The following is a 13,625-nucleotide window of genomic DNA, read 5'->3' as shown; positions in this document are numbered from 1 at the left end:
ACGTATGCTCTTGGTGTAACGATGCATGTACAAGTTGCAATATATCACAAGAATATTTACTGTCGTGTCATGTGAAGATAGGCGAGAATACAATGGATACCCAAAACTTTGACTGTTATGTTGATGTACATAGTCATCTCACAGATGAAGTATTTACAGAGGTATACATGCGGTATATCATGTATTATTTCTTGCCATCTTGGCACTTAAAGGGGCACTGATGCGGAGCAATTTCCGCGGACTGGTGTAAACCTTTGTTATTGTTTTTCTCCAGTGAGTACCGGGATGATATCCCAGAATTCATGACTGGTTCGTGACCTCTGCTGCGCAGTCCGTATGTGCAACTGGTAGTTTAATTATAGACAGATCAACTGAGGTGAAGTCATTTTTACTTCATTACAAATGTATTATGAAAACAAATGAAACACTTTGAAGATTAATCATCTGCCAGTGGTAGAAATGGTAAAAAACTATTAGGACGGAAAAATACCGAAGCCAATATACGTCTCTATATTTTGTCTCATAACCCTAATTAGTTTATTGTCATATTTGTATGATTTTGAAAACTAGTAAAAGAACACACGGTCTGCTTATACTCATAGTAAATTTCTAACATAACAGCAACATTTATACATTGTATAGATTGCCAATGTGGATCCTATTTCACACACATACATGATCTAGTGTGTGTTTTCTGTCATATCGATTCTGCTGAATGCTGCAACAAATAAATTAAAACAAAATGCAAATAATGAATGTAAAACAGACTAATTTTATAGCAACAATGTCAGGCTACTACCTTGTTCAGGAATGTATCGATATCCACGTAAAAACAATCGTATTCCATTCATTTGCAGCTGGTAAATAATCCTGCTCTGTGTCGCGTGTCTTACACAACTGTCTAATGCAACACATCGTTTCACGTCTTTCGTTGGTGAAAACCTGATAAACCTCTCACTGGTCACCCAAGATAGCACACCTGGCAACTAATTGTATGATGTCCGCTATTCTAAGTAATTTAGTTAACCAATGAAGAGCAATCAATCAATCAACGCAAGGGTGGTTAATTCCTTGAAGGGAGGATGTTGTTTTTACAATCGCACTTTACGACAGGGTGTAGTCATCTTCACACACTACCTTTTGACAAAAGTAATTAATCAATCAGTGTGTTATCGGTTAATCCTTTGATCTATGTTTGTTTTTGTAACTCAGCTGATAAACCCTCTTGCATCACTTACATGCACATATTACATAACATACAATAAATTTGCCATTACAGACCTTAATTTATAATGTTGAGTATTTACTCCAGACAGGAGAAATGCCAAATGGCTAATTATACCTGTTATGAATTCATTAATTGACCATCCAGAGAATTATGACAAATAACACGTGTAGGTTTACACCATCAAACGCGAGTTACAGCAAGGAAGATGTAATCTCTGTGTCGCATGCAGCCTGAAAACACTTATGGGTCGAAACTGTTTTGAGGATACCAACGGAATTTCGTTACATAAGTAATACATACAGGCATTTGCTGTGTACTTGGGTAAATAGGTGAAATAAGGGGGTTTTTTGACGTAAGAAAATTTTCAGATTTCTCTACCAAAGGCAAAGTCATCATTTATTGTTTACGAATTCAAATAAATCAACTGTGTGTTTTTATTATCATAAATAATAAACCATTGTAGCTACCATAGCTACCAAAATTTACGTATGATATTTGCGATCACAGCTGAACCAACACTCAAAACTACCTAAATATGAAGCTTTGCAATCTTCCGGAGTGAAACAAATGGCTTGCTACGTGCCTGTAGACATCATGTTTTCATGTAACATGATTGAATATCGAGGTTAAAAACAGAGAAACAGGATAAAATTGACTAACTATACCATCCAAGCATCATATTTTCATGTAACATGATTAAATATCGAGGTTAAAAACACAGAAATAGGATCAAATTGAGTAACTATACCATCCAAGCGTCCGAAAAAAACTACACTGCTGGGATATTTTGTTACGATCAGACAAGGAATACCATGGATATTTTTAAATAATGGCATATGATGGGCATCCAGCCCCCTGACTCTTTTGGGTGAAGAAATTCTGCTAATATGGACAGGAGCCCAGTTCCTTTGTCCGTCATGGTCGAAGGAGCGGGCGCTGACCAATTTGCAGTTTGGTTCCGTAATTAGACCGTTGACAAGAAACATTATTCGCTCCGCATCAGTGCCCCTTTAAAGAATCAAATTGTAATCTCACTATAACATCACCAATGTGTCAGAAACTGTACTGTTTCTAATACTGAAAACTCATATATAGTTTCTTTCTTCAGCATTATTTGATTTTCTGAAGGCAGCTGTAAATATAACCATTTTTTAGGATGTACACTGAATGCTGAATAAAATTGCGTTATCGTGAAGACTTTTAACAATTAATTATGTTGAAATGTTTGAAGATATAGCCCTTACTATATCTGTTTCTAATGGTGATTGCTGTTTTATGATACATTTTTTCCAGGACATTGAACAAGTTATATCAGAAGCAAAAAAGGTAAATAACATCACACAATTTGTTGTTTATTGACAAATGAATACAAGAGAAGATACACCTTATTTATTTACTAGAGTAGCTTTAATCCAAGATGTTCAAATACCCTCTTTGTAATATGTATATGTCAAGCAAGCAGTTACACCAAGACAATATTTCAGCTTCACACCTGTTACAAATAAATTACATTGTTTAAATGCAGGTTGAAGACTTTGGGATAACATAATTCTTTATATGGAATTCATTACCTCTGGTTATCATGGTCACAGGTTGGAGTGGCAGCATCTGTAGTTGTTGCAGAGAATGAAGACCAGTATGACCAAGTCCTTAGTCTTGCAGACAGGTAGGAGTAGCTCCACCGAAAGTGTCAGAAATTAATTAGAAATGTAGGATGTGTATAAGGCTTTACTGCACTGATTGGGAACATATAATATTTTATATATTATAGAAAATAAGATAATGATTAATATGAATAGAAACCCATGAAAGTGATGAGGGGTTGTTTATAGGCATATCTTGTATCTTGTTTGGGGATAAGTGGTAAATTCTTAAAATTGACTTTTGCATACTAGATACTAGTATTTGTTATCAAGAAAACACAATGAATCCATCTTGACATATTCAATGTTTATGATCTGCAAAGCTCAGTTTGATTATACTGCACTACATGTTTATGATCTGCAAAGCTCAGTTTGTTTTTTCTGCACTACATTAAGTGTTTCATTATGAAACATAATGGTAGCTTATGGACAAGGCTGCACCAATAAGAAGATCACAGCACTTACAGGAACAAAGTGTACTTTTGAAAATATTTCCAGATTTCCAGACTTTGTGCTACCATGTCTTGGAGTCCACCCTGTTCAGGCAAGGACAAGTTTTCACATTTCTTTGAACATTTAAGAACAGCAGAAAACTTTATTTTGTAAATTAAATATTCATTTGTAGAACTTCAATTTTGCAGGGATGTTCTAGCTTACATATCTCATCAGGTGGACCTCAGTAATAATAAAATTACTATACTTAAATACTGGTCATTTCTGGATTTATTATTGCCTATCAGTATTGTATGCTGGGGCTATCCTTTAAGACATATGTTTCTTTTGTAAGTATGGTGACCTGTTTCAATTGCAAGCACAATAGTAGATGCATTCAACTGACAGTTGTTTCTGCAGTGATGGACATGGCAAAGTTACAGACCAGTAACAAATGTTATTTTATATCTTAGCCATAAACTTGTTAACTGATGGAGGTAACTGAGGAATAAGCTCCTGTTCATGTCAAGTTCTTGTTGTAGTCTGCCACATTTACTGGAATTGTACCATGTATATGTTATATATACCTTTCTTCACTCAGGGAGATCCAGCCAAGGAAAGACGAAGTGCCAATATGCAGGTAATATTGAAGAACATCTCTTCTAGTACCTCCTCTGAGACTGCAGGTAGCACAAGTGTGAAAAGAAGTTGTGTGTTTTGTGACTGGAAATATACATTCTGTAAATGTGAAACTGCTTTGTAAAGAATATGAAAGGAGTCAGATGAAGTGTTAGACAATAACTTTTAACCTGCGACCCGTAGAATCCCCATATGTGGAAATGTGGAAGTGAGTGTACATAGTCTTGATCTATTTTCAGAAGCCTTGTGTCCTCTGGGATATAATGTTTCCAGGGATGGGGAAGGTTCCAAACTTCCATCTGGGTACCCCACCCACTATTACCCTACCCTACCCTACCTGGAAACCTATTATTCAGAGGCTAATATTTCAAGTTTTATAATATCTTAACCATGTATTATATTCAAAAGAAGTGACAGTAAATTGTCTATATCTTCAAAGCCAATACAACCTTTTGTAAGATTTCATTGAGTGAAAAGAAACGGTGAGAATATGGTGAAAGCTGTGAGAACTGGCATCTGTCCAATCTGGCAAGCTGTCCACACCAGCATAAAATCTGTACATTTATCATCAGCTCTACAATATGACATAGAGTCTAAACTGGAATATTTCTTCAGTCCAGATGCGTGTCGGTTTAGACAGCTTCCACTGTATATGGATTAAAGAATTGTTTATTAGAATGGGAACTGGGCATAGGTTGAATGGACAGAAGATGGGTTTTCATGAATCTTTGAATACAGATCAGGAGATAGTAGCACTGGTGCCCTCAGATGTTCTGGGGGCAGTGAATTTCCTCTGAATCGCTAAAGTGTTTGCTCATCATGCCAGCATCCTGGGTTCAGTTCCCTACATGGGTACAATGTGTGAAGCCCATTTCTGGTGATATTGCTGGAGTATTGCTTAAAGCCTGCTAGAACCCTGCTAAAACCCAACTCATTCACTTAGATGTTCTTGATTCTGAACAACAATTATGTTTTCATAGCTTTTCATTTATTGTCATGGAATTATGTAAATAAAGTTGACAAATGTGACAGGTGCAAATGATTTTCACAGAAATATGACATTTACAGTTGTATGCTTGAAATGATAGTGTGAAATAAGGATGACTGTTGACCGATTTCATGCAGGTCTTGGAGCTCATGTTTCTATGATGTATACAATCTGTCACCAGGACATTGGCAATACAGAGGCTTTCATCGACAAACATCATGGCAGACTGGGCGCAGTCGGGGAGGTGAGGAATATTGTAAAAATTAACCATAGAAAGACCTGATTTTATGAAAGTTGAAATATTATGGCACTGAGTCCTAACCAAAGCATGTATGTGCAGTTTGAATGTGTTCAGGTAATCATGTGTCTTTAATAACTTTAGTGCAAGAGTCTGTAAAGCCATGTTTGGATCATATTCGATATGAAGCCTTTAGTACATGGTAACAATATAAAGTGTAAAGACTTGCTTTTACAAATGTTAAATGTTTATGTACCTCTGTAGTGTAAATTGCTATATTTCTGTCTGAATAACTGCAGTGCAAGAAAAGCCAGTTCAGTTTGATACATTGATTAGGACATAGCCGTAATGGAAGAATCTTTGTGTAAATATAATCAATAGAGGAATTTTGATCCTACATTTATGCAGAGTTCGACTTCAGAGCCTTGATTTTCGAAGCTCTCTTAGCAGTATGATAGTTATGTTAAGGTTAGTGCATGTCACTTATGACTATATTAATGCTAAGAGAGTTTTGAACATCTACTCCCTGGTTGATATCAGTTATGTCGACTCTCTTTAGGTGGGGCTTGACTTTACTCCCCGATTCTGTGGAGAGGAGGGAGATAAAGAGATGCAGAAGCTGGTTTTGGCCAGACAGGTGGGTAGGTGATTCTGCTGGCATTAACTGGACACCAGCTTGATTTGTTACCATGCATTTTTTAATGGCAGTGTTTTCTCCTGCTATACCAAGGCTGATTGGATAATGCAGACATTTTGAATGCATGAATAATGGACAAGTTGTCTTTAGTATGTTAGTGACATGTTTAAGGATTGTTCGTGTGATAATGAAGAAAGCAGAGGATGTTCTTAAGTGCCTGAAAACCAATAACACAAGGACAATAAGATCTATCTCATGTGTCTTTTCAGGTGGAAATTTCTCAGAAATATGATCTCCCTTTGTAAGTAAAGTACAAAAGCTTATATGATCTTCCTTTGTAAGTAAAGTACAAAAGCTTTTATGATCTTCCTTTGTAAGCAAAGTACAAAAACTTTCTGATTTTTGTTTAATGATGCGCTCCCCTGATTAATGTTGCTGATTAATAGCTACAGAGATGGACAACAAACTCCCAAAGAATCAATCCTCAAAAGAAATATTTCAAATGCAAACTATTAGTCCTTCATCTGTCCTTCAAATACATGATCATTTGTATTCTCTGCATGTTATGTCACTCGCCATTATAGAAGATTTTGTCAACTAAAATTCCAAAATAATCAGTGTAGTTGAATATATTTTGTTTCTATTATTTTGTTTGTTGTTAGAAATGTGCACTCCAGATCAGCAGGCAGACCGACTATAGCACTTCTCAAGGAATTAGGTAATTTTTTGATTAGCAAGTTTATGATGTCAAAGTCTGTATTATATTTAGTCATCAGTTCACAGCATGAGACACACCACTTGACATTCAGGGGTTAAAAAATCCCAACACCCAGTGCCCATGAAAAGTCGGTTTTCATTTTGGGCAATCAGATAATGGTATCATAGTTGTCCATGGAGTACTATATAATTTCCGCTTATGTTTTCAAACTGCAAATAACTTTGGATTTTATTTCATATCTACTCAAATGTAGCTATTACATTTTGCAGAGATAATAAAGTAGAGTTATCATTATTTGCTATTTATCACTAATCAATAAATAGTCCAGTAAATGTTACCATCAAATGCCATGTTGATTTATTCTTTCATAATTTGATAATTTCATCATTGTGATTATGTCATGAAAGTCAGGGCAAGTGGAAAATTAGTCACGACAAGTTACTTTCTTAAAGGCACTTGCCCTATAGCAAGTGACTGTCGAAATAACATTTTGAAGCCCTGTTATTGTACAAGGCCACATAATCACTTAATCACATCAAGGCTCATATAGAACAAGGTTTCAATTAGGAAATAAGTCTATTACAGACTGTTGCGAGAATAATAGTCCCTACCACAAATGAGTGGTGGTAAGGATTTAAACTTTACACACAAAAAATGTAGAATTTAGGAGCATTTGGCCTTGAATCAAGATTTTATGCTCATGCTTCAAAGCAATTGTATGGGAACAGTAAGATTATGATAGAATCAGGGTCTGTCTTGAACTTACGGGCAATTTAAAATCCTTTCCTGGGTGTGTGGATAACACAGTGTGTCATTATTTTATGTCTTATAATGTGGTTCTGTGACTGAAAATGTGTTTTCCGTGATCAGGTGCCACGAAGGTTTTGCTGCATGCGTTTGATGGGAAGCCGTCAGTGGCCATGGAGGGGGTTAAAGCTGGCTTCTACTTCTCTGTACCCCCCTCTGTCACTAGGACAGATGATGTGAGTCCAGCAGCAAGTGATGAATCTCTTTAATTAACTACTCATTCTTTACTACGCACATGTTCATTGGGAAAAGTACTTGATCCATACAATCAGTGTTAATCTTCTAAATACTGTCTCGGTCTATTCTCGTGTATTGTTCATTCTCTGATCACTACATTAAGTAGGGTAGCCTAGTGGTTAAAGCGTCTGCTCATCATGCCAATGACACAGGTTCATTTCCCACATGGGTACTATGTGTGAAGCCAAATTGCTGTGTGACATTGCTGGAATGTTGCTAGGAACACTCATCACTATAAGGACCCATCCTAGCCTTAGGGAGTCCCTGTGGATACATATCAATTTAAGGCAAAATATAGTTGTGACATGATTTATTAAAACATATCACATATATAATAATATTTGTGTTATCAGAGAGAGAAGTTTGTGCGACAGATTCCCATAGAGCACCTTCTCCTTGAGACAGATTCCCCTGCCCTGGCCCCAGTCAAACAGGTAACTAAGGAATGGTAGAGGTCAGAATTAGTTTTAAAATGTTTGGGCTCTCAGTTATTTTTTCCAACATCAACATATTTGGGATTACACTTACAATTGCCAGCTCACTTCCATTTTTGTTTACTGCCCTTGGTCGACTTCCATTTAATTGGAAGCTGCATTGGCCGAGTCTGATAAATAGGTGGCTTCATGTGCTGGTGTTTAGTTACCTCAGGATTGGGGCTTAACCCCAAAAGGTACTTGAACCTGTAGATATCAGAAGAAGTGTGATCCCATTCATAAAATATGTTATTAAAGTTTACCTCTTTCTCAAACAGGTGTTGATACTGGTAAATGTGTTGATAGAACTTTGTCTTCTTGGAAAGTCTTAAATGTGTTTTACTCTTAGCACAGACATATGAGAATTGTAGACAATATTTTTTTAATGAGGGAGACGTATGTTCACATTCGATAGCAGTAAAAGCTGTCATCCTTTATTGATACATGTGTCTCTTTATAATACATCCAGACAAGGAATTCTGTACTAAAGCATTGTTCTCTTCATGTCAGACACGCAACAGCCCGTCCAATATAGTCTTGTCCTGTGAGTATATCGCTAAAGTAAAGAAGATGGACCCATCTGATGTGAGGAAGATTACAACACAGAATGCTGTTAAGCTTTTTCCAAAACTTGCAAGTTTCCTTGTAAAAAAACTGTAAATAAATGTGAAAAATGATATTTTGTCCATCTGTCCTTAGTATTCCTGACAGAGCAATGGTTTCTAGGGCCTCAGTCCTGCCCTACAATAAAGCATGTAAGACACATGTATGACACAAAATTGCCCCTGTTCAGTCAGCAGTAAATGGGTACCCAGATGGACAAGTCACATGACTATCATTATTATCACCAAAAGGTTTCATTTGTTCTACTGATTTCTTCACACTTTTATATATTCACTTGTATCGGTATACCAAGAAAACAAAAACAGATTTGTGAAAACATGTTTATTGTTTTGCAGGTTTGGGCACACAAAAGTGATTCAAAACAAACGTCTGTAAATGTATATATCACTGGAAAAACAACAACTGAATAATACTGTTGGCCATGAGACTAAGAATGGATTATATTCCATGTACCCCATGCAAGGTTGTAAACAAACCATTAATACTGATGCACAGTGATCATTCTGAAAGACGCCAATGTTTTGATATTCCCTAACATTGAATCAACAACTGACTGTAGTCAAGACTTGTCTGAATACTGATTGAACATGAATTGAAACAATAACAACATAGCTGGCCATCTGTGAATACTGTAGCATAATAGTGTACTGATACATTGAAATACAGGGCCACTATTGGACCATGGACACCCCATAAAACCATCTTTACAGGTTTGTTTCAGGATATTGAACTGAAGTACCTGTAATCGCATGATTTTGAGACTTCCATCGGCAAGTTGCTATATTTGTTCAAATGACTGACTGAAGTAATCTGCAGTATTCTACCCATCTTGCAAAATACAATACACATAAAACCACACAAAACTAATCCCGCTGACACACACACAGAAACCAAATATACAGTCTTATTATTGGCTATGACTTCACAAAATAAGTAGCAGTAGCAACCACTAAAGGTAAAATTGTTAAGAGAGTGATGAACTTCAGAAATGACTTGTGAAGAAAGCCCCATTGTCTGCATGCTTAAAACAGAATATTATAAACATGTAATTACATGTAACAGATGCAAATTCAACAGTCCATCAGCTAAACAGTTACAGCATTGAAAGTACTCATGAAAATATTACATTACAAAACATGCCCTTAATAAGACCTTGCTGGCAGCTGTCTATTACACAGAATGTTATCAATTCCTTTTTAAAAGACTGGATATTCACACACTTAGTAAAAAATATGTGGGTAGATATAAAGATAAACCTGTAGACTGTATAATCCATAAATTCATGGATGGGTGGATAAAATCCAAGGCAACAATAATATTAATTTACAATGAACATACAATTACATAATAGTATGCCATTATAATTAAGACAAGTCTCAGTGGTAGATATTCACAAGCTCTGAATGTATGATCATATTATTGGAAGGAAAGTTTTGATTTATCGGTGATTCACCGTTGATTCTGTACATGCTTCATCAGAAAACAATTACCAACTTTAGGCCACCAAGTGTATCTTCATAGTGGAAAGAGAAACATGACTTGAGTGTTGAGGAGTCTGTGGTTTGACTGTTACATAATACTTAACCATATATATAAAATATGGTGTCAACTAACAGAGGAATGGGTACACTGTATATCTTACTTTCAGCTACATCATTCATTAACATGGTGCAAAAGAGAACAGATCACAAATTATCAGCAGCTACAAAAGTGAATAATTCAGACATAATTTGGAGACATCTGGATACAAAAGATGAAATATGGATGCTGGTTTGTGAATTGGTTATATCTTCAGCTGGCTATCATCTGTAATGTAAAACAAAACAATAATGAACACTTAAAATAATAAATATGCATAGATACTTGCGAAACTTTTTTAAAGAACATTTCACACAGTTTGAGTTCTACAGAACTCCAGGAAATATGTTTTACAACATAATTTATGCACTGAAAAAAATTGAAAACACCCATTATTTGTCATGATGATTGGGAAAATGGTCAGAGAAATCATACTAAGTTTGGATATATAAGCATGAGATAATCAAACACAACAATGTCATGATCTCACAAAATGTTTTGGAAAGATGGTTTTGAGCATGAAAACATCTGATTTTGAATTCAAGTTGATAATGTGTCTGTAATAGGACTACTGGTACTAGTTTTAGATAATGCAGTTATAGATATATGCACAATATACACCTTAAGATTAGGGTGTGATATGTTACAGGACAACTGCAACATGCTTGAGCAAAACATATTTGTCAATTCATGAATGATGAATACCATCTGACATTTGAATAACCAAGGCATTTACCTGTCCCCATTCTTTGTCTAGATTGAGTAACTGTTACTCAGATTGAACTCAGTGGTTGTTTGGCTACTTTAATCTGTGCATATTCCCAAGGTTAGTCTTTAATACATACTGTGTCATGTTGTATTTTTAAATGGTTAATCAGTATATCTATGTGGTCTATATATGTAGATGTATAGTTGTCTTATCTCATTCTGTAGAAAAGTAGAAATAGTTGGGTCTTATAAATTTGTATACCGTCAAGTCTCATTAATCTGACCTCCATTTATCCAACAGTTGGTGTTATCTGACGTTTTTGTTGGCAACAAATTTAATAACTGTAATTTAGTCTCGAATATTTAGTCCAACATCTTTGTTACTCTGACACTTTGCTTTGCCATGGATGCTGTTGGATTAACGAAACTTGACTTGTGGTTCACCTGGGATATGTAAGTAAATTTATATACGAGTAATCAAAATATGTAGCTAGTGGGCTGACATAGTACCTACTCTATACTACAGGATAGGAACTGACATTTTATCACATTATTTTCTATGTTTTCTTAGATGACCTACTACCATGTAAGTTTATTTACTATACAGATCCTTTCATGACTGCATGAGCAGCTTCAGGATTGTGCAAACCCAGGTCCAAAGACCAGATAGGTGTAGAATGTGATATTTCATGTACGGGAAAAATTGTGGCAATGTGCAACCAGTGATCCCAAACAGGTAACTAACTCATATTTGGTTGTATGCATATTTATGTAGCGCCACTGAGCATCTGTAAGGTGGATATTAAGCACCATAAAAATGTATTATTATTCATTTTATTATTTATAAGTTTGAAAACTTCCTTGACCTGGTTTGATCTATATTGTATGTAGTAAACACTGTGTATCAATATCATGCAAGGGATGTAGAGGCCGATGATTGTGGAGAATCATGTGTCCAAATCTTGGTGTAATTGGTCTGTGATATGATACCTATAATTTACATTCTTCACAGAATCATTCAGGGTTTTAGGAAAGGATGACTTTCTACACTTGTAGATTTGTCAAAGGACAAAAAAAAAAAAAATATTTCTGACATATCATAAAAAACCCCTCTGTTTTTAGTTTCAATTACCCGGGTGGCTCCATCTTGATCAGTTAATTATTAATTTAATTTTAAATTAATTAAAACTGTTTTTGAGTACTCACATTGCTTTTTGAAATGACGCCGTTCTCTATGTGTCGGTGCGTCAACGCTGAACGTGCATCTCGGCTCATATTCTGGAGCGTGTTCATCAAAGACTGTGCTTGAAAATAATTCTTTGTTGTGTTTCCTCTCCTTGCGGCACCAGTCCTGCTCCTTTTTAAGTTCAACAGCACACCATGACTCTCGCTGCTCGCCCAAATCACGGGCTTCTCCAGGAGATAATTTTCGTCCACCCGCTGACATCTTGCACATATAACCTGTGTATTATTTGTGTTGGTGAATGATCACACTCTTCTCTCTAAACTTATGAGCCTGACCACAACTTCCGATGCCGTGAGCGTTGTCATGGCGACAGCATATAGTTCGTATATTTCAAAGAAGAATGTTAGAGTTAATCTGCATGTGGCATTTTCATCTTTGCATTTACCTTCGTGGAATTGAAATATGGACTAAAGTTATGAGATTTTGAAAAGTTCCTATAACTTTCGGCGTATGAATTTGAACAAGGGATGTAACTCTCTCTCCAGACATTTGACTCGGCTTCTGTCTTATCGAAGCAAAGAATAAACTGGTTTCACTGTTGGTTCGCGCAGCGTCTGTGGCTTAAACACAGACCAAAAACGTATATTCACAGACACATTGTTCATTCTGTCAAGTCAACATGGGTAAACCAGAGACCATATATTATCCATTATGTGGTCTCTGGATAACCAAAGGCATAATCCAAGATGTCTTCGGATAAAGGAGCCCGAGTATCTTGAAACTCATCATTATGTGGGCCTGTGTTATTCCCCTTCGCAATTTAACAAGGCACAGGTCCGCTCGAGGCACGTATGCACGCACGCACGCACGCACGCACCCACCTCCACACACACACCACACCACACCACACCACACACCACACCACACCACACCACACACCACACCACACCACACCACACCACACCACACCTGAACTTGAAGATATTTTTGTGTTGATCCAGAGACCATAAAATATTATATGGTCTCTGGTTGAACATTTTAAACAGGCACAGGCGCATGCACACACTTTAAGATATTTTGGTGGTGAACATTAATTTTATAACCTGAGATTCTGCCAATACATCTGTCCTATATTGATGGTGAATGTTGTTCTAAACATTATGCAATCTCCTCCAAGAAACACCAAAGATTATGTTCATAAAATTCCCTAAAATTACATTTTGACAAAGCTCACGGTATTGTGAACAAAGCTTTTTGTGATGTCTGCTTCAGATTGACCTAGACCTTTATTATCTTCCACCAATTTCTGCCAACTAAGGTGGTGTTACATACATGGAGTCTCATTGTAGCAACAATATTTTGTGAATGGAAGTGTCTAAAGGAATTATATTCAATATCAGTGTATGAAATAAGGCCCATCCATCTGCCCATGATGGGCTAGATTTCTGAAGGAAGATCTAAGTTTAGAGCCAGTCACCCAGATGGTCTT

At 36.3% G+C, this 13,625-nt stretch overlaps 1 protein-coding gene across 1 annotated transcript; it reads left to right on the top strand.

Moving 5' to 3' along the window:
• The first annotated feature begins 3 nt into the window (after positions 1–3).
• On the top strand, positions 4–8,717 carry LOC137294641 (putative deoxyribonuclease TATDN3). Its single transcript, XM_067825701.1, has 12 exons — positions 4–161; positions 2,522–2,554; positions 2,821–2,894; positions 3,370–3,415; positions 3,905–3,943; positions 5,112–5,174; positions 5,728–5,805; positions 6,075–6,106; positions 6,468–6,523; positions 7,394–7,506; positions 7,921–8,001; positions 8,551–8,717. The coding sequence occupies exons 1-12, from the start codon at positions 93–95 to the stop codon at positions 8,698–8,700; spliced, it is 834 nt and encodes a 277-aa protein (XP_067681802.1). The 5' UTR covers positions 4–92; the 3' UTR covers positions 8,701–8,717.
• Positions 8,718–13,625: the final 4,908 nt, after the last annotated feature.

The sequence above is a fragment of the Haliotis asinina genome, chromosome 8 (assembly GCF_037392515.1).
Source record: "Haliotis asinina isolate JCU_RB_2024 chromosome 8, JCU_Hal_asi_v2, whole genome shotgun sequence".
Taxonomy (NCBI): Eukaryota; Metazoa; Mollusca; class Gastropoda; order Lepetellida; family Haliotidae; genus Haliotis; species Haliotis asinina.
This window is presented reverse-complemented; position numbering and strand designations above follow the sequence as displayed.

Bases quoted from the DNA above. Each gene is read 5' to 3' on its own strand.
- LOC137294641 (XM_067825701.1), top strand. From the start codon at position 93: ATGGATACCCAAAACTTTGACTGTTATGTTGATGTACATAGTCATCTC. The intron at 2,895-3,369 runs GTAGGAGTAGCT...AAATATTTCCAG, and splicing joins GTCCTTAGTCTTGCAGACAG to ATTTCCAGACTTTGTGCTAC. The intron at 3,416-3,904 runs GCAAGGACAAGT...TTCTTCACTCAG, and splicing joins TTGGAGTCCACCCTGTTCAG to GGAGATCCAGCCAAGGAAAG.